The 22,329-nt window shown below is 40.4% G+C and overlaps 1 protein-coding gene across 2 annotated transcripts in view; it reads left to right on the top strand.

Annotated features, from left to right (window-relative positions):
- VPS13D (vacuolar protein sorting 13 homolog D) overlaps positions 1 to 15,287 on the top strand; it is an 80,163-nt gene extending 64,876 nt beyond the window's left edge. For both annotated transcript variants that reach the window (XM_026053679.1, XM_026053680.1), the window contains 3 exons: positions 8,249 to 8,380; positions 12,450 to 12,690; positions 13,592 to 15,287. In XM_026053679.1, the coding sequence (XP_025909464.1) occupies positions 8,249 to 8,380; positions 12,450 to 12,690; positions 13,592 to 13,723 (505 nt within the window). In that variant the 3' untranslated portion in view covers positions 13,724 to 15,287. The remainder of the gene's footprint in view (positions 1 to 8,248; positions 8,381 to 12,449; positions 12,691 to 13,591) is intronic.
- The last annotated feature ends 7,042 nt before the right edge of the window (positions 15,288 to 22,329 follow it).

Raw genomic sequence — 22,329 nt, forward strand, 5'->3', positions numbered from 1 at the left:
GTTCTGTGTTTCCAGTGGTGCTTGTTTGTGTATTACAAGAATTCCTTCCTACACCTTTCTGCTACACATAAAAATCATGACATCAGGCTGTCTGAAGTTTCTCCACAATTTCAAAATGGTAGAACTGTTCAAACATGACCGACAGGTAATGCTGTTTACCATTAAGATTTTACTTTCAAATTAAAAGATTGCCTTATAGCCGCTGCTACTACTTCTATGTAGTGTGACAAGCCAGATTAGTTTATGTCCATATTTACTGTCGAAATYACAGGCTTACTTGAAAGCAGTTGACCTTTTGGCCAGGAATGTGCTAACGTGCTGCCTACCCTGCTTACCTGTTCCGAGCCAGCTCTTTTCCCCTTTGTCACTAACAGCCAGTTTTTATGCTCGGTCCCAGTCAGGAGGCTGTATATGGGAGCCCGGGGCCTGCTGGGATGGGGTTTTACACTTGTGCTGTCCTTTTGCCCTTCCACTGAACTCTTTTCATTTCAGTCATGAGCAAACAGTCAGTGCCTGAACTAACAACCCTGCAATCCTCCAAAGCACGCCTCGCTTACAGTACCAAACAAAGGGAGGCCCGCGTGGGCTGGCCCAAGCCAAGGAATGCAGCTTCGGGGTTCTGCTTCATAAATTTAACCAGCACGACAAAAAGGAGATAATATGAGCTTTCGTGATGATCTGAAAGGGGGAGGTTTGTGTCCCATTGATTGCGGTCTGGCCTATTGCCAGGCCCCAAGCCTGACCGACAGTTGAACCATATCGTTAAGGCGTGTAATACAGCTCAAGTCTTGTACAGCAGCCAATGAGTACATATCCAGAGGGCAAAAGTTTATAAAGAGTTGAGGCTGTCCTGTTTAACCCTCTCACACTGCATGTAATATATACTGCTGCCATTCAGAAATAGTCACGTTGCTATTAAAAATGTAAACTTTTTTTTTTAAACTTGGAAAAAAATACATGTGTGTCTGGTTTCTAATGTGCAGCAGATTTATAAAGTGATCCGAGAAAAATATGCAAAACTGATACTTTGAAGAAAAAAAAAAAAAAGGCAGACCCGCAGCTCTACAGTTCTCTTGCAATACTATGTTATCCATAATTACTTTTCTGCTCAGGGAGATCTTCTGGGTTGTTGAACAACTTTTTCATACAAATGGAGCTGTTTATTGCCATGATGCCATCTCGTTATGTATGTGACCAGTATTTTTATGGATAATTTTTTYCACCTAATGCTGCTGTTAGTGTTAGCATAACCTGTGGAAGGCTCTTTATCAGTTTTGCATGTACAGACAGATGATTTAAATTGTTCTTGCAATTGTTAAYTTTAAAAATCACCACTTTCTCCTGTTAAGTTTGCAGTTGGGGGCTTTGAGGGCTGTACTACTTGCTGCATTACTTATACTGTAGAAAACAAGAACGTGGTCAACATAGTCCATTTCACTAGTCCTCTGTGCAGAGCCAGCAGTTAATACTGTTGTCCTGGATAGGAGCTGCTGGTTGCTTTCTGAGAAAGGATCWTCTTTCCCAGGAAGGTAAGAGTGCAATATGGAAATACTCCTGTTAAACTGAAATGCAGGTGACCATGCTTGCTGTTACTACAAATGGCCCCTGCTTGCCCAGTGTGGATGGGTTTTTGATGGGACCACTCCGTACATGAGCACAGACATGAGGGTGATGTTCCCTCAGTARGTGGAGCTGCACTGCCCTGCCTCAAGAATACAGCAACTTGAGTGAATATTGAGGTTACCAGGGCTATAAAGGCAAGTTCAGCTGTTGTTGTTGAAATAGATGTTTGCAAGAAAGCTCTGTGTCTTTTAAGCTCAATCAAAAGGTGAGTGGGAGCATTTTTGATTGCATTTTTAAGACAGGAAATTCTAACGTGACTAGTCTCGTAACATCACTCTATAATCAGAACAAGAGCTTGGGAAAAACTGGAAACTGAGATGGCAGTGTTACATTTTGTGCACTTCAGCTTAGTGATGCTGAAGTACTTGAAAAACTGCTGCAGAGCAGCAGGTGGAGTAAGTGGGAAAGGTTAACGTTGGTTAATGCACAATATGAATTAAGTGGCACGCAGCTGGCTCATATGCACACATGTGCAGAAGCTTATTCAGATACTTGTCTGTTTTTAAAGCAGCAACACATGATGCCTTAGTTTTAAGAGAGCAAAGTTGAGTTCTCACTTCCTTTGAACTTAAAGTGTGAAGAGATGTAAGTGCAATGAACAGTATTCATTTTGGTTTGATCTTGTGAAGAAAAGAAATGGGGGAGGGAGGTAACTCCATCTTCAGGAAGCTTGYAGGAACAGCCTACATGATAAAGTTGCTTCTTCAGCATGCTGTAGCTCTCTAAAGAGCATACTGGGTCAGCTAAAGGTCTTCYGCATCTGAGCTGGTAGATCCCTCAGAAGAGGAGGGATTTGACAGTAAGTGGGAGGTTTTAGCCCTAGGCACCACTTGTTTGCATGTTTCTGCCTGAAACTAGCATTTTGGGAGCACTCGTAACAAGTACAATATATTCCGTGCATTTGCTGGAATAAACAGTGTATATGAGCTTCCTCAGATATGCAGTCAGTGGGGAGCTGTCTGGCTCATGATTTTACACATTTTTGCAGCTAACTCAGATAYTCTAATGCCAAATCCAACACTTAGACTGACTGCACTGCATGTGTGTCTGTAACACACCTTAAAAGCATTTGTCTGGTGAATGCTTAAAATGCTTAAAAAATGCTTAAAAGCATTTGAACTGCTGAATGAATTTCAGCAGATAGAACTGTGCCAGTTCTCTGGGTTCACGTAGCAGGACTTCAAGAAATTATCTTCCTGCGCTTTCCCTGAGAACTGTATCTTCAAGACCCAACAGTGGAAAGGAGGCATCTGTATTTACTCTTTACAAGATAGCATTGCAGTAGTCARAATGCAAGTTACGAAACACAATTTTTATGGCTTTTCAGAAACAGGGCAAAAATCATTTAATGTTCATCCTCCCAGATGCACAAAACAGCACACAGTAAATAATGCTACCTGTCCCCTTTGCTCACTATAGACAGAACATTGCTACTTATCTCAGAAATTCACCATATGAAACTGGGAACAACTTCAACAAGGTGAAAAGTAATGGAAATAGTAGGTTTTGTTTGTTTGTTTGTTTTTGTTTTGGGAAAGTGTAAGAAGAAATACAGGCTGTATCAGGAATTACATATTTGTTTTCATTTGCTGTCCTTAGTCCTTAAGTGCTGTGCTATAACTGCATCATCTGTAGACTCTGGTGCATCTACAGACTACTTGACCTTGGAGGTTATTTTTTCTAGCAAAAAAACCTAGTGGGGGTTGGACTAGATGACCTCTGAGGTCCCTTCCAACCTTAAGCATTCTATGATTCTATGATGCTTAGTATAAGACTGCAGGTAGAATTCAGTCTTGAACTGTGACAAAGCATTTTAGTCTTGTATCTCTTGTAACAGATGCAAAGCACTATCTCGTTAGATAAAGTACTTAGTGAATTTATGGAACAGTCATTTTCCATTTCATATTGCAGTGTAATAGATTGACTGTCATTTCTTCAAACTGCTTGCAGCAATTGAACTTTATCCTAGGCTTGTTACCTGTTCCTTTGTCTGAACTAAGGTTGTTTTGTAATTATTTCAAGGGAGAAAAAATAAAATTCCAGGCAGAAAGTCAGTACGTCAAGTTACGGCTTGGAGCAGGTTTTACAGATAAATTTTGTACAAACCTGAAAAAACAGGTTTATGATAGAAACTCTGAAAGAATTTGAGCTATACCATTTGAGCTAGTTAATTGCTTGAGCAGGTATAATTGCTTGAACAGGTATAACGTGACTTCTGTCGTGCCAAAGCAGYGTGTTCTGAAATTTGGAGGGCTCAAGAAGGAAGATTCTAATGCAGACTGCACTGAAAGCCTGATCCATAATGCCCAAGTAACAATCCAGGAGAAATTCCCAACTACTACTAAATCTGGTTTTTGTTTTGTTTTCCTAAACCTGCCTCTTCAGGGATGTGGTAAATGGTCTATGGAATCACTTTAAGTCATAATATTTTATCTTCCTTATTGGGCTGTGCTAATAAGGTATGGATATTTGAAAACTAATAGAAGGTCAATCCAAATATTTCTGACTTACAATAAAAAAAATCTTTAAAACCTTATGTGTAAAAGCCATGGAAGCTCATTATATGCAATCAAGAGGTTTTTTCCTAAGCTGGTAAATAATTAGCACCAGTGCATACCTAAACACCTTCCTTGCATTACAGGGGCAGTGATCTGCTTGATCACAAAGCTTTTAACCTAAAACTGGCCAGCATGAATCCCACGATTTGTTAAGCAAAAGCCAGCCAATTAACGCTGCTACAGTAATGTAAGCATTTCAGTTTTTAATGTGCATATGGCCAGCTGAAATAAGATTCTCCAGTGTTCAGCTTTGTCTCAACAGTGAAGAACGGTGCTGTGTACTGCAACCTTCTGACACCATTCCCAATCTCTTTGTGTCTCCATTCAGCAGCGCTCTTCCCTGCTGCGACTAGTGGACACAAGGGCATTTCTGTCTTGTGTTGCTTTTGTGTGCTTATTAAAAAAGAATCAGCAAATCTGTTGAGTGCATGTGTAATGTAACACAGATGTGGGCACACCACCGTTCATTCTGCTTTGCAAATTTTCAGCTTTTTACATTTCATCAGTGTTGCTTATTATTTACAAAATGTAACTTGAGACAGTAGAACAAATTTGTAGATTTAAAAAAATAAAAAAAATCTAGTAGTGTGGAATGTTGTTAGCTGTCCAGACCAAACAGAGTAGTTTGCCAAGGGCTGATGGACTGGGAGGATCAATGCAATTCAAGCTATCACTGGTGGCACTTTACTGAAAAGCAACTGACCTTCTTCTTGCTCAGATGGAAATTATCTGTTCTCACTAAGATGAACGTTTTAGCACATAGGAGTGATAGGGACAATAAACACCATATTAACTAATGTGGTTTACAATAAATAAATCACAAATTGCCAGCTCTGCCAGAAATCTACCGTAGTGCCTGGTACTGTTGTTTAGTCTCTGACCTGCTTCTATGCCAGACGTTAGAAGCCTGTCAGTGTTCTCTCATGTCCTGGTTTCCACAAAATAGGTCTGATTGAAAGCCTCATTCTTTCCTAATTTTTTTGCAGCAGTCTTGCTTCAGATGCCTCTTCTCATGGTGCTACAGATTAAATAGCACAGTTGAATGCTTATCGGAAAGATTATTAATACAAAAACCATTATGCAGTGTTGTTGCTCATTCCAACTGAATGGTTGAATGCTCCATTATCTAACTTTCCTGAATGCATAGTAAAAAAGTGTTCAAGTGAAAAGCTAATGATTGGCCTGTAGCTACTGCAGCTAGTTAGAAACTGTACATTAAGCTTCAGTTGCTCTTCAAACTTGTTGATACAACTGCTGGTACTTTTGACCAGTTTAACAGACAGTGGGAGCTTCTGAGTTAAATGAGATTTTATGCTTATGCTGGTTTTGAAAGTGAAGGAAGAGCAACAGTATAATGCTGGTTGGAGCCTTTTGTTTTTTCTGTAACACTTCACATTTCCTGAAGACAAATGCTTGCTTTCACTACTACTTTGTAAGAAACATATATATGAATATAATGATACTGTAAGAAACATATATATGAATATAATGATACTGTTGTGCAACTGTGACAGGTGTTAACAGAACCTTGCCTGTAACTAGAAAATCTAAGGGAAAGAAGAGTTCCATAGTGCAGCAGTGTTAATACTAGACAATAACAGAGATGGAAGCTGAACTGAAGTTCTAGCTCCTATGTACAGCTGTTTTTCAGTGGATTAATTTTAAATTATATATAGGTTGTGAAAATCATCTATTTACTTTGTGTTTAAGTTACTCTGATTCAGATGAATGCTGCTAATGGAAGAATGTCTGTGCAGCAAATTTGAATGATCATTAATAGCTTTCTTTTTTAAGTAGGATGCGTACCACTATGCCTAATTAATATATGTTTTACCAAAACTCARAATTGCATAGTAGAACCTGCAAAGCAGAGCTAAGAAATGGTTATTATTTGTTAAGTAGTTAAAGGAGGGTCTCTTGGCAACAATCTGAGGGACAAAATGGGGGGAGAAAAAAAGCTTGTCCCAAAAGAACAGGTTAATTGGTAAAGCTTTTAAAACCTAACAGACAGAACAGCAAGTTCACATTGGCTTTCAACTACATTGGCTTTCAACTACTAGGTAAAAGAAAAGTGCACACTGTTTCTGAGAACATGGTTCCATGAATATGCTTCAGCAGACATAACTGCATTTCCGTTGAAATACTGGAAATATGACACGGTCGTTCTATGGTCATGAGAGGCACAAGATGCTTAATCTGGGAAATGTTATAATGCACAGATATTACTTGATATTCCATAGTATTCAACAGTGTTCTGCTTAAGCAATAGATATGTGTGTGTATGTATATACTTATACTTGAAAGCTGGAAACTAGCAAAATGAGCTTTTCCAGCTCAGAATTTATATGGTCATGTATTTTTTGTCTTGTTTGATCTCACAGTAGATAATGTTAAAATCTATAAGAAAAATTGCCAACAGAAATGCAACTAAAATTTGACAGATTATATTTTTCTGGCAATATTACGCTCCTGCTGTCTCTCATTCTTTTATTTGGAGAATTTCCATTCTCATATATGATTGAACTTTTAGTATAGCCATAGTTCAGCTGCAGTGCAGTCACCGAAGTCATCAGCTGTCTGTCTCTCCTAAGTTTCTTTCCAAAAAGTACCAGTGGTAAGTGCTGCTTCTGAGCCACTATAAACTTAGTTAAACCAGGTCAGTGATATAGTCTCAGGAACAAACTTACCATATACGATCCGTATAAATTGGTTGAGGTTTTAGTCTGCTGGGTTGTAAAGCCAGTATATTTGGTGGCTAGACCTTTTATTGCAAAATACATTGTTGGTACAAAACACGTCAATGATAGACGCACTAAATTCAGTCACTTGTTAAGAACAAAATGTAGACAAATACAAGTCATGCACGACATTTGAAATACTCTCTTCAAAGAACATTTACTGCAGCTAAGATGGAAAGAGGCAAAGAAAAAGGTCTGTCAGGATTAGAAAGGAAAACAAATTTTAAAAGAGTACATTTGTTGAAAGTCTYGCACAGGATTGCTGAGAGGGAAAGGTACCACAGAAACAAGACTCCAGAGAAAACATCTGCAGAAAGCAAAGCTTAGAAGGCAAGAACTGTAGCGTGCTACTGCCAAGCAGCTTAAAAAGAAAACACGTTGTTGCAGAGGATTCTTTTCCCAATCTTCTGATGAAAAAAGGATAAAAGCAAGTTCACCATACAGCGTCTTTTACCAAGCATCAAGATAGCAAGCAGCGTGCTAACCAGAAGTGGTGTCTTTGGTTTGAAAATAAGTAACAACAGCCATAGCTTGAAAACATAGGAAAAAAATTTTGGTGGGAAAAAAAAAAAAGGCAGTCCCAGAGTGATGCTATTGGGAAAGGGCAGAGAATAAAGCAGGGCTAGGCAGCCTGTAACACAATTCTTCAGGGGTAGGGCGTTCCAAAGGCTTAAAGGAATTCGGAATATTGTTTTTTAACAAAATACTGCTAAGGGAGGAACCTAGCCTGCAGTTCTTTAGCACTATGGCCAGTATCAAACTCTCTTAGGCCATGTGTGTGTTGAAGTTTTGGGGGTTGTTTTTTGTTCACTTATTTTTATGTAGACCCAAGAGAAATATGTTAAACCTGCTTATGGATGTTCTGTGRGTTTTCTTCTCTCTTTCATCTCTCCTCTCATTTTAAACATGACTGAGCTCTCCTATTTCTATAGCCCTTAATTCTTCACCTAATGACACACTGTCCATCAGCGTGGGCTTTATGTAGGTCAGGGTATTCCACTTTCTCTAGAGAACTGAGAAGAAACAGTCAAATCAACAGAACTCTATTTAAATATATATATCTGAAAATGTGTAGACTGCTGAGTTCAGATTGCTTTTTCATATCTATTTACCATACATCCTAACGGGAATAAAACTGAGAAAATATTTCTTTGAAATGCAAAACTGTATGAACTGACACTATGTCTTCCTATTACAGACTCCATATAGAGAGTATTAATGAAGACCTTGCATTTTGAATAAATACAACTTATGTTCTAATGGGTTTAAGTGGAAGGAAAAGCACTGCTGTTGCCATAAGTAATTTTTTTTCATCTATCTTGCATGCAGGACACAAGCTGAGAGGGTGCGAAAGCCACGCTGCTGCAGAGGACCTCAAGGACTCTTGCCCCGCTATTCAGAAAGTCAAGCAGAAGGACAAGAACAGCTGTTTAAACTGACTGACAACATCCAAGATGAGTTGTAAGTAGCAGCTTACACAAATACTGAGTAGCTATCATGCTCTTTTTGGTTTTGGGAAGGAGAGGCCAAATTTTTACACACACACACACACGCACACACATTTATTCGATGCTGATTATCAGCACAGCACGAACACTTAATGGCTTCTACCATCTTTTATTCACTGACTACACAAACACAACTGCAACAGGGCTCCTGTATTTTGCTTGTGCTGTCTGTGGAAGTCAGAGCTTTCGTTTCTGACACCTGTACTTCCGTGAGCCCAGCCCCACTCTGTTTTTGCAGAAGAAGAAATCTCCGAAACATGTTAGTAGGTCTTGTTCTCATTGTGCTCTGATAAAACAGGTACCTCTTGAAAAGGCTCATACTCGCTTTCACCACACCAACGTGCAGACCAAACTAGCATCTCTTCAGTTAGCCATCTCTGCTGTCTTCTGTTTCTTACAGCTGAAGGCCTAAGTTAGGAGCTGCTCTGTGAGAGCAATACATGAAGTGGTCATTTGTTTGTGCACTCTGAAGTAGCCCTGGTTGACATGTGAGAGAATAACTTCAGCCTGTGATGCATGATACTCATGAGATCGAGTTGTTCGCACTTAAAGACTGACACAATTGGCAAATACACTTTAGGGGGGCAGGACAGGCTCAGAAGAGACTGTACTGAATAACCTGAATGGGTGATATGTGCAAAACTGAAGGAGCATCTATGCTTGAATGCCTTGATTATTTGAACAAAAAGCAAACAGCATGTAAGCGATCAGTTTTAAAGGGTATGAAAAGATGTGTATGGAATTAATGTCCAAGAAAGTATCTGTACATTTCTACAGGATGCRTGAGTTTGCTGGACTAGGTTTTAAGGTACATTACTTACACTGGGGCCTCTGTACCACTGTTCTCCAAACAGCTTTTTCTTTAGTGGCGAGGGTAAAATGCTGTGTTCTTGGATTTGTTATTCCTCAGAGCACTTTCCAAGGCAAAGTAATTGAACTCGTTTCCAACAGATGAAACATGATGGTGAAGCCATCCTAAGAGGGGGGGGCTGTACAAGTTCAGCAGGGTATTTTAACTCTTCCAGGGCAAAAAAAATCAGGCATTGAAAGCCTTTTGCCCCGTGTAGATGTTGCCTTTAGCAGCCCACAAGGAAGGCTGTAGTGTGCCACTTACTTGCACTCCTATGACCTTGTACCTTTCCTGTCCTGTTTTCACCTCATTTTAGAGACTTTCTGATATCGTCTGGGTATAGCTTGGCTCTAAGAGGGGAAATTGGAAGAGGCCAATTTGTAACAAAAATTTTAGCATCAGCTTTTCACAAGTATAGCTTGTGAGCAGGTCAGGAGGCTCTTATGATTAACAGGCAGAGTGTTCATTTACTGAGTGTTCATTTGCATTACCTTGACCATTAGGAACATCACTCAACAAGAAAACAGTATTTCTTGTCATGGAAAATAAGTACAAAATCATGCCTCTGACTTTTATCTTGGTATCATAACTAAAAACACATTTAAAGATCTGATTATTTGCATATTTTCCTTCAGAGTTAAATCCATAAAAGGGGGTTTAATACCTTGCTCTACTGTTCTAACTAAATGTTTCCACATTTTTTTCCAGTTAGGCTCACTGTTGCACTTCTGGAAAATATTGTGTAATTACTCCCTGATGTTATTAAAAACCCACAAATTCTCCAGAGATCTGGTTGCTTCTGCTTTGTTCTACTGGATCATGTTTCATTTAATTTTTTATTTTCTTTTATTAATTTGAGATTTTTAATAGTACAAAAGTATTAATTTGTTTTTAAAAAAGTAGCATTTAAATTTACATCTTAAAAGGTTAAATACTGAGAACGAGGCATGGAGAATTAAGTGCTGGCAAGAGAGAATGGATAATGATACGACTCAAACTTAGAACAAAATGTAGCTAATGTTCCTCCTAGTCTTCGCCATAAAATTGTTGTCTTCTGTTTCCATTTCTCAAAATACACACATGACAACAGTGACAACCTCGTATGAAAAATCAGAGACACAATCTGATCCTCTTAAAAAGAAACAAAACCCAACACTTTAGGCTGATTTCCCCATTTTTTTCCGCGGAACTGAGAGTGGCTTTTGGTGCTTTGCATCGATAATGATGGAAGTCTAAAGACTGCAATACCACACATCAGGAAAGCAGCTTTTCTTCTGAGGGTGTATACCTATAAATTTCTAAAAACCCTCTAAAATTTCTTAACTTTGTGCAGCGGCAATTGCATAGAACAGTGACACTGTATTATAAATTTATGGAAAAATACCACCCTCTTTTAATGTTTCTTTTCRTGGTGGAAAAAGTCAGAGTAGCCAGCATGGTATCAGGCTCCTTCTGGTTCTGCTTTTAGACTCGGACCTAAGTGAGGGCCAAAATCTGCCATGCTCATTGACCGGTACTTGTCTGGCTGTGTGCTGTAAGCAGAGGAGCTGATCTGCAGGCCATAATGCTGTTGTTTTAAAAATAAGGATTTCATATCTAATATTTTGAAATTTTTGAACTCTGAAGGAAAACTGAGACAATTGCTTTTGTTCCAAAACTGTTAACAATCTCTTACACCTGTTTTTTTAATGCAGAAATTTGTCTGTTTTCTTTTGCATAAAGAAAAACACTTTGCTATCTTATTCCTCCAGTTCAATTCCTTATCATGGTTTTTCATATAAAGTGTATTATAGGGCCTTTTAAATATCTGTGCTCTTCTCAGTACTTAAATGAAAGTGTTGTTTGTTACCTTGAATGTGTGTATATGCCTTTTTCAATTTTTTGGAAGCAAGAGCATTTGTAAGATAACATCACTAGGAGGTACGTGGCAGGAAAAATACAAGTTCAGTGCAAAATAACATCTTTCAGAAAATGATTAACATAAAATTCCTGGAATTATTCTTTCGTACCACAAAAAGAAACTAGGATCTGACCGTCTGCACKGTCTTTATTAAAAAATTCTATTATYGCTTAKGGTTTCTTCAGATACAGCTCATGGTCACCTGTGCATCGTGCTACTTAAATGATAGAGCTGACTGTCGCTTTGGAATTGTAACTCCTCCAGTGCTGGTAACTGGAAGACTGTTTTGCACAATTATTAGTGAGGCAGCGGAGAGACTTGTAGAAACAGCATTTCACAAAACACTGCATTTGAACCACGTGAGATCAGGAGAATCTTACAGCTAAGTTTATACCCTTATGGCCTGTTGACTGAGCATAATTATTCCATTTATTATATGAGATTATAGCTATATTCTCAGATTATAATTATTCCATGAGGCTTTTTCTGAGTTATAAACCCAAATTGAATGTTCTAGCTTTCAGTATTTTAAAATGCCACAAGATTCTTTTTAGTAGCAAATCTGGAGTGGGGAAGAAGGGTTTGTATATAAAAATACGTATTTCACTTTTGCATTCCTTACTGCTATTTTTACACAATCACCTTTTTGGACATCATAATTCTCAATCTTAATTCACCTTTTCTGCCTCTCCTATTCATCACTCAGACTAATCTCCCTGGGGAAATCTGCTTGCTGCTTAACCTTTCACCCACCTTGTTAAACAGCTAATTTTTCTTTTCTAGCTACTGATCCAGGCAGCAGGTTAAACTTGTTCCTTGCTTTTACTGGGAAGGGAAGTATGTGACCAAATGAAGCACAGTAGGTGGAAATTTATTATAGATGGATAATGCTGTAATCATAAATAGCTGTGTACTGTTCACATAGGCAGCAATGGAACCAAGATTACAATTCAGCTGCAAAACCAGGGTTTGCAGTGTTCAAATACAAGAAAATTATTCTTCCTAAGCCTTGTTAAAGGATGCTTTTCTATGTGCTTTTTATGCCCAAAGCTAGAAGCCAGACACTTAGTGGTAACACTTGATCTACAGTATGATTTCTTTTTCTCAACTGTGCAAGGACATCCTCACCAGCTCTCTCTTTATAGCAGTTTTCAGTAAATACAAATTAATTGTAAATACACTTTTTTTCTCAGAAAAACTTTAAAGGTCATCTCAAACAAAACAAGTTCTAAGAAATGTGTGCTTTTTTTTTTTTTTTCTTCCTCCCTCTAGCTTCATAGCTGTGGAGAACATAGACAGCTATTGTGTTCTCATTTCATCTAAAGCTGTTTATTTCCTGAAGAGCGGGGACTACGCAGACCGCGAGGCCGTCTTCCTGGAAGTCAAGTACGATGATCTCTACCACTGCCTTGTTTCCAAAGATCATGGCAAAGTGTATGTACAGTTGACGAAGAAAGCYGTTAATACAAGCAGTGGTGTAGCAATGCCTGGCCCATCACAACAAAAACCAATGGTAAGGATCTAGCCCCTGTGGTTTCACTCATCCGGGATTTTTTTTTCCCCACCCCCTGAATGCATGTACTCTTCTAAAACTGTTTGTAGTCCTGAGCATTTGGTTTCCTGTGCTGCATAGCAATGAAAGGTGGTTTTTTTAACAGTGCAACTAGCTGCTGCTAGAAAGGTTTAGGTGACAGAAGAACTTGTTCCTTAAACTTGTAAGAAAGCGGAAAGAAAAATCTATAATCTGTCTTAAGGCAGAAGTTAAAATAGGAAAAATATTTCTGTAGCTGAAAATGGCTTTTTATTTTTGCAGTACATACACTGAGCTAACTGTTTTGTCTTATCCTGACTATTTATAGGCCTTATTACTTAAAGCTTTCCATTCTCCTTGCATACATACACTCTTGTACATACCCTCGCATGCATACACTCTGCAGACTATCTAAGACTGAAAAGACTCCTATATCAGATTGAAAAGACTCCTTATATCATGCATATAAAAGCTGATGAGAACTCACTGCTAAACATATCAAAGTTTTCTTGCTTCCTTACAGTAGTTGCTCAGGGGTCTGTTTTACAGACAAATTTACAAGCTCCCCCCTGACCTGAGTCAGTTTATATTCCAGACGAGCGAGATGAAAGGTAGGAAGGTAATCAAAGGAAGTAACTTCAACTATTGCAAGAGGTTCCTGCTGTCTTCCTAAAATACCTGTAGTTACATGCATGAGGCTCTCACTTCTTCAGTACTTGAGCCTCAGCACTGAAGAGGAAAGAAATTGTCACTAAACATTTCTGTTTGTTAGAGGAGACTTCAAGCATAGCGGATCTAATCCAATCCTTTCAATTAATATGAAAGCTATATTCTGTTTTAGACAATAGTGCTACATTAACAAAGCAAACTGGTCTCTTTGCAGGTCCATGTGAAATCTGAAGTCCTTGCAGTAAAGCTGTCTCAAGAAATAAACTATGCAAAGAGCCTTTATTATGAACAACAGCTTATGCTAAGACTCAGTGAAAATCAAGAGCAATTAGAGCTGGACTCCTGAAGTATCTCGTGAAGTGCAAGCGCCACGCTGCAGGTGATAGTGTTCTGTAACTAAAGCAAGCACAACACTGGAAAGAAATAAAGACAATTTTGGAAATGGAGTTATTGTGAGTGAGAAAATAAGTGTGTCGGGCTGCTCTTTGGTTTTGGTTTTAGCATTAGTTATATAACGAAATATAGTTGAAATGCATCTGTTTCTGGGAGAATTCTTCTATTTTGCTAACCTGTATATATGTAAAACAGTGTTTGATGTAAATAAGGAAGTACAGACCACGGTGTTGGTATATATAGAAATCTGTTTACTATGTAAAGAAATCAAAGAAGCTATACTGAGTCCTATTGCACTAAATGAAACTATTCTTATTCTTTCCTTTTCACAGTACAAGAGTGTAGACAAAGGTTAAAAAAAAAGAAAAAAAAGAGTTAATTGCAGTTGTTTGTAGCTCTGTTCAACACCACTAAGAATGCACTGGGTTTTTTTGTTGTTATTTGTTTTGTTTTCCAAATTAGTGGTACAGTTAAGTGCATGCATACCTGCTGTTCTACTAAAATTTCCTCCTCCTTTTTAATAAAAGAATTGTATTGTTTTGTTAAATATTGCAGTGAGGCCTCCCTGATTCAGTTTCCTTTTTGAAGTATCAGAAAACAACCTGATTCTGTTTGGATTAAAGAACTCAAACTTTGCAAAGTCTGCGTGTCTGGAGGTCCCTGCTTCCAAGTTGTTTTAAGAACAATTCAAGAGAACAACCTTGGAAAGTGAGGTTTTTAACCTCATTTTTTCCCTCTGTTCTGATGCAGTAAGTGCATATAGTTGGCTASTTGCTGTGGAAAGCTGCTAGCATTGGCTTGGACTGGAAAAGCCTGCAAAAAATATACATCACTGCATTACTTGTCCTAGTGGAAACCTCTTCAAAGTTAGACTTTCTGAAATAATAAAAATAATAGACTTCAAGTGCTATAACAAATCTGTATTTGTCTTACCAGTTTTAACAGAGATAGAGATTGAGGAATGAGTGTGTCACACCTTTATTCACAAAGGTAGGGAAACTAATGGAACTGTAAGGGTTTTTAAAATATATACATAAAATATATATATGTAATGAACAGAGGGAATAGACTTGCAGATGAGATTTTTTTTTTTGCTCTTGTTACCATGTTTATTCTCTGGTGGTGGTTCTGCGTCTCTGTTGAATGCCTGCATGCAACGTGGCATCTGCTCTGCAAGGCTGCAGGGTGAGCACATGATTTKCCCAAGACTCTTCAAGATCTCTTGCAGATTTTGGGAAACCTCCTTGAAGTGTTATCTTGTAAACTTTTGACTTGAAATAAGAAGTCCACTACAGTTGCACTTGCAATTAGGTTTCCTTTTCATATCTTTTCATAAAGGYATACAAGAATATTTTTAAAACCATTTTTATCTCCTGTAACATGAAAGGTAGAGGTTTTCTGTCTAAAGAGGAAATGATATTATCGGTGGATGTGTATAKGGTCTGTGACTGGAAATCAAAATCCATAAAGGTCCATTACACAAATGAAACTGATTTAATGCATCCCTTTTGTATATTTCTTTGTATTTTTTTTAAGTAAAATGTAGAGTTTAACAAGTGTATTGGCTCAACGCTGCTTTAACRTGCCTGTCCCATTGGACTCTGCCACTGAGGCTTGCTGCTGCTCTGTCCCATARAAGTTCTTGTTGCCAGAAAAAGCTGGTAAGATAGGATGGGCAGGAGAAAAAGACTGGTCCCATCTGTCCTCAGAAGTTAGAGGGTAATGGTTTGGATACTTAGATTTTGCAGCAGTCGAATAGGCAGGAGCTGAGCTGCCAACAGCTGAAGCAGCTTGACACTACTGCACTGTGAGTTACCCRGATTTGGGGAGCCACTGTAGACAGATCATGAAATAATTTGTTTTTCTGTTTTCCTTTTGGAAAGAGTTTAACTACTTCTTTGGTGATAATGACTAAATAAAATATAATTTAAACCTTGAAAGACCATAGCCCAGTGCCATGGAATCTAATTGACTCTGTAGAGATGTCACTAGGCTAGGACTGATCCTGTCCTGTGATTATTTATTATTGAATAAATATAACTTTAGCTTTAAGAAGATGTGGAGAATCAGTGAAAGTTTCCAACTTCCCTCAAATTCTTGAGAACTCAAACAGAAGCTATAAGCAGATAAGACAACCTAATAATTCCCTTTAGTAAATGATGCAAAATTCTTCACACATGCGCATTAGGAAGGCGGTCATCGTCAGCCTTACTTCATGGGAAGAGGTGGAAAAACTGTAACAATAGAAGTGTAAGACTTGATAATTTCAGAAACCGGGTGGTGGGAGCGGGGAAGAGTGTTCACCAGGACCCCACAGGTCTCTGAGAGACCCTATAGGGTCCTGTAGGACCCCTTAAAGCCCCCATAGGGCTGTCCCCAGCTCACAGAGACGCCCTTGGACCACTATACGCCCCCAGGATCCCAGAGAGACCCCTTAGGACACTATAGGGCCCCACAGAGCCCCCATAGGGCCCCATAGGATACTTTAGGACTCCAGAGGACCCCATAGAGACCCTCTACAATCCACTAGGAAACCACAGGCCCCGAAGAGACCCCYATAGGCCCCSCCACGATGCCACAGATATGCCATAAAGACCCCCTAGGGCTGCACAGGACCCTCTATGACCCCCCCAAAACCACACAGGACCCCTTAGTATCCCATAGGCCTGCAGAAGACCCCAAAGAGACTCCCTTTAGAGCCCTGTAGGACCCCACAGAACCTCCCTAAGTTGCCATAGGACCCCTAGAAACCCCTGTAGTATCCCCTAGCACCCCATAGAGACCCTTTAGGACTCCCTATAATCCTGTATGGCCTTACAGGCCCCATAGRGACCGCCCTAGGATCCCTATAACCCCCTAAGTCCCCGTAGGCCCTACAGGGACCACCTCCTAGGACTGCAGAGGTCCCATAGAGACCCCTTAGAAACCCTGGAGGACCCAACAGGACTCTGCAGGGAACCCACAGGACACTATAGCTCTCCATAGGACCGCATAAGTCCCATACATGCCCAACAGGACTCTCTAAGAACCCCTGAACTCCCATAGAGGCCCACAGACACCCCCAGGACCCCCTACAGACCCATAAAGACCCCCTATAATGAACAGTTTCTTCCCAATACATAGTATTTTTTAGACCATGACATACAGTTCATGCATGAAAATGCTAGTTCATGCTCATTTGCTAACCTCTACATGAAGTTGGTGATAGGTTTTTTTTATATATTTTTATATATATTTATATAATATTGAGGGAGGGAGACAGATGCATAAAATATAACTCTTTTTGGTAGCTTAATCTCACAAGAGAAAGCAGTAAGCAGAGTTCAGCACTAACCTGTTTCCTAATTGCACAAAGTACCAATTGACAACTCCTCTAGAACAGCCTTGCTTGCTGTTTCTCCTCCTTGTAGACCATTCCCCTACTCACCARTACCACTGATTTCACTTCTGGTACCTAGGGACAAAAAGCAGAGTTTTCAGGAACACCCTCTCTTTTGGTTACAGACAGCTGTAAATACAAGAAAAGAAGGAAAAAAAAAATCAAATAAACAAAACACCCACCATCCCTTCCCTACATTTTGCTAATGCAACAGTACTTCCAACTCCAGTTACATAATTTGGTTTCTCACAAAGAATAGGGCGGAGGGAAATATGTGTACGTATACATACACACACACACTATACCCACACAAGGTCTTGAAAAGTGATGGCCATACTCCCAGCTCCTCTATTCTTAAAAGAATAATTATTATAAACAAGATCAAGGTGGARAAAACAAAACCCCACACACATATCAAAACAAAAAAACCCCACCATATAAAAAAAAAAAAAATCAGGATTCAGACTTATAGAAAATTCAGGCTTCACAGCAGACCCTTAATCAATGCACATTATGATCCTTAATATCAACAGTGGTGGTGGTGGGGGGCTAAGGCCAAAACACTTTCATTTCCCCTCTTGTGATACTGGTCCAAATTTATTAGTGCTTGCTTAGCTTCGGGCTATGGTAGTTGCCATGCCAGGCTTTTTTCAGAAGGAATCTTGGCAGTGCAAATCCCTCCGCCTCAAAAATAGGGCAGTGTTACCTAGCTGGGAAAATGGTTCCTTACTAGAGGACACAGAGCAATGTCACTGAGCCTGAGCTCTCCTCCTTTCCCAGCTCTTCCAGCATCAGCTTTTCTGGAGYGGGCCAATGTGCATCAAACGAGCCCCGGCTGTGTCACACACGCTGCTGGGTCCGTGCACTGTGGCTAGGCTTGCATGTCTCATAGATACAACAGTGCAGTGCTAGTCAGACGAAATGCAGCTGCCCAGAAAAAAAAAAAGTTACTCATTAACCACTGACAAACATTGGGGGGAAAAAAAAAAAAAAAAAAAAAGCTTTTTTTTGCTGTTTTCCTCAGTGGAACTGCAGGACATTCTAGTATAGAAATAAAAATAAACTTGGAGCTAAATGCAGTTACATAAGAGGCGCATGCCGACTGCATTATATCAGCTCTATTAATGGCCTGTTGTGCAGCTATGTTGGCTGAATACAATTGGACTTTGGTATTGGACAAGGATTTTTTTTTTTTTTCTTTTTGGTAACTGACAACCTATTGCCCAAGCAATGTGCCCAGCACAAACAGTTCTCGCTAGATAAGAATAACCTTGCACCTCAGGCCTCTTCTGGTCTGCCTCAAAAGTACTAAAAGGCCATGGGAGAAGTAAACAGCTTTCCTGTGCGTTTACATTTTGAACAAATGGATGGGTCACCCAAAGGACAAGGAGTGTGGATAGGAGCTCTGGAACAATTGTTTCTGCACCCTGGAAGCACAGGCAARAACGCCCCCTGGATACTGCAGCTCTCTCAAAATTTTTCCAAATGAAAGAAAAATCGGGAATCATCTTCCAATACTCACAAGCGTATCTAAAAGTGAGCTACACTCGATGTCCAYGTAGGCTTTGCCTAAAATGCACTAGCAGGGAAGGGGTAGCACTATTCTGTCCAGACCCGGCAGCAGCAAACATGAACTTGGACATCAGAGGGGCTTTTACACGACCTGTGTGTGCAGCCTTAGCACGGGAGAATTCATCATTTCACCGGAGCAACACAAGCCTCTCGGGGTACAAATGAGCAGGATTTGGCTCCAACTCAGGCAGTTATGCTAAAAACTAGAGAACAGTTCCGTGTCTTGACTGAAATCGCATTTTGAAGTACAAGGCCAGCGTGAGAACCTGAGATCTCGCTCCCACTTGCACGTCTTAAGCGTAGCGTGGTCAGACTGCACCTCACACCACCCTAGAAAAGGAGTTACTGCAAGAGCAACATGGCAAGGAAGTCAGGTGAAAACACATAAAAATGGGCAGCAGCAATGAGAACAGTCAGTYGCATTGTGCTCCCTTCTAGGATCATGTGTCTTCTTGCAGCCTACCTGGAAAATGAGCCACTGTCTTTTCTATAACTCAAACCATATATAATCTTTCTTTCAARCAATACTATCTCATAATACTCCCTCTTAGAACTACCGAAATTTTAAAGATTTCAGTTGGAAAATATATATATACTCAAATAGGTTCCTGCTGTGCAAATGAGCACTGGGGCATTAGAAACCAGGAGATATTGGCACCACAATCCGGAGGACTGTCTGTCAGAACAAACTTGACAGAGACACAGTTTTACTCCCAATCGTAATCACAGCTCTGCCCAATTCAGACGCAGAACTGTTCTCACGTTCACCTTTCTTCCCTGAAAAAGGATACTTCAAACCGGAACTCATTAGCTCCCCTGCTCTCTTTTCAGACAGAAAAATGAAAACCTTGTACCTGGATCGCCAGGTTACTGCCCCACACCAGGTCTCAAGGCCTTGCTGGCATCACGCTTGCCCTGGAAGCAGCTGGACCATGCTAAGAGCAAACAAGCAAAACAGAAAGCCAGAAAAGGGGACTGCAGAAATGCCCATATTGACATTTTTACAAACTCATCAGGAAACTTTCAGCATTCTCATTTCGAGTGCTAAATCCACATAATTCAGAGACATTCACCTATCTTTTTCTTTTCACTAGCTAATATCTTGTGTAGCTACCACACAAAGGAAAGCAACCCGGAAAATACRTTTTTATCCAGCAGATACCCACGAGGCATCACTCAGGAGGCAAAGAAATCCCCATAGTATCGTCAGTGCTGGATGCACGCAGAACTTAAGCAGCCACTGTAAAAGTAGAACTATGGGCCTATTTGGAAAGTTAATCACCCATGAGAAACAGCTTAGCACTGCACGAGTGCCTGAGCCTTCACTACAGATTCACTCCAGGATTAGGGCGTTATTGCAAGATCTGTTGTGGGATCTGGCAAAAGTTGGAAAGAACCTGGGCAAAGCCTAAGAATCTTTCTCATTTCAGAGAGAAAAGCAAGCATTCGAGAATCACATCAGTCCAGCCTGAAATACCAGCAATTTGCAATAAAAACCATGCCACTAACCCGTCAACRATCAACTCCAGCACAGCACAGTGCACAGCAACACGCATCTACATCCCTGCACTCATCAGCTTCCTAATTCCTAACTAATTGCTAACTTCATCTTCCTAACACGTGTGCAGGACAGGTAAGAGCTGGGGTTTTGCCACAAGCAAGACATCCAGAAGAGTTTCAGCATTTGGCCTTACGAAGTCGAGGAGAAGGAGGGTATTTCGGGAAGGCTGGCTCCTATTCAGTGGGAAAATGTTTCCCTTGGCTTGTGGAAGTTGCTCGGACAGAGAGCAGCAACACGCTGGAGAAGCCAGCTTTCCATTCCCCGTTCCATTACTCTTTTTGATTGGCACTTTAATGAGGGCGCCAGGGGTCGACCCCCTGCCAGGGGGCTGGTTCATGCCCCGTTTATCTCACAGTCCATGTAAGACTAAAATAACACGCCAGGCTGAGTTTCACTGGCTTGTGATCCAGCAGCCCACCGTGATGGATTGAGTGACTGCAGCAAGTTGGCAGCTAAAGCGTGTTGTAACAGTATCTTTCTGTCAGCACAACACAATGGATTTGCTGATTCCCCGTTTTCTGTGTTCACTGTTGCCATCAGCTCAGAATCTCCTAAAGTTCATTTTCCAGGGGGCTGCGAAGCGATAATAAATAACACACCGCAGGTTACATCAAACCTTTCTTCTCGTCGGCTGTCCTTCCCCCGACGAAGCCTGGGTTGTGGTGCCAGCTTTGCTGCAGTCACAAGAACATCCATAAATTTCTATCGCTTTTCTAGCGTAACTCAAAGTTGAAGGAAGAAAGGGGTCGATTCTATTGCTCTTTTTGTATGAGCTCATTCTCCTAGGCCAGCACACGACACACACTACTTTTCACCCCAAACAGAGCAGAGAATACAACCCAACAAAAGAAAAGGTTGCTGTGTAAAGTAGTTTTCTCCAGAGCAGTTGTATGTTTATTCTGGGGTAGAGTTATGAGAGTACAGAAACATAACTAAAAAGCCGCAGTTCTTGTGACAAGCTTACTTATTAACATGGCTTCAGACTAGCAAAATAAAACAAAAGCTCTTTATGCTGCAGTTCAATAATCTGTAAGACTTCTAATCCTCTGTGATGTGGCCCATTAGTTTTTTCCCCTCCTGACAGTAATAACAGCATCAAATTTTAATGGACAAACACTCCAGGTTAAGAGTAGCCTCCCTTTACAAGGAGGACTGTAATTACAGATATGGCCAGGAGGGGAAAAAAAGATAAAATTGTGCAAGAGCTGGGTTATRTTTTAGATCCCCTTCATTAGTATTATACCATATTCCCTCTATGAACTATAGATCCATCTAGATAACATGAAGYGTATTCTTTCCACACAAAAGAAAATGCTGAAAAAGAGTGAGAAAGCTAAAGACTGAGAAGCCACTTGAAGAAAACACAGCTGCCCTTAGCAGCAGCCTCCTGTTTACAGTGATAAAATGAATTATGACAGTACAGATTTCAATTGATGGTGTGGGAGAATCAAGCATCACGAGCTAAAGATATCTGCATGCTGCCCAAGTACTTGGGAAAGAGAAGAAACAACCATAATCCCAAAGTGGAAGAACTGCAGCAAGCCTTTGCTGGCACGCAGTGTATAACGAGCCTAATTCTTTGCAGAGCTTCTCTAGAGAATCTGGWTTCTTAGCCCTGCGCACCCCGACACCGTAGCCRGCAGGGACGTGACTCACGCAGCTTTGAAGGAGCTGCTCCACAGGCTGCCAAGAGCGCTGCCACGGCGGCCTGCAACGTCAGCTGCGCTGCGGGAGCAGCTTCACTGCCGCCACCGCTGCTCAACGGGGCRAGCTGCTTCGGTTCCAGTCCGCGTCCGCCCATGGAAGCTGCTGCTGCCGAAGCCCTACGGGTTCCTCCGGAGAGAGCCCGACGTCGCACCTCGGTGCGGTAACACAAAGGGGTCAACTGAAGGTAGCGCCAGAAAACCTGGGAATTGTGAGAAAAAAAGAAGTGGGTGCGGAAGCTCAAGGGATCAGGGGGAGGGTGCGGGAAAACAGCAAAACTTATTTGAGTAACTGAGTAAATTTGAGTAAATTAATAGTTTTAGAATTTTTTTTTTTTTTTTTT

The sequence above is a fragment of the Nothoprocta perdicaria genome, unplaced genomic scaffold (assembly GCF_003342845.1).
Source record: "Nothoprocta perdicaria isolate Ctin4 unplaced genomic scaffold, notPer1 scaffold_117, whole genome shotgun sequence".
Taxonomy (NCBI): Eukaryota; Metazoa; Chordata; class Aves; order Tinamiformes; family Tinamidae; genus Nothoprocta; species Nothoprocta perdicaria.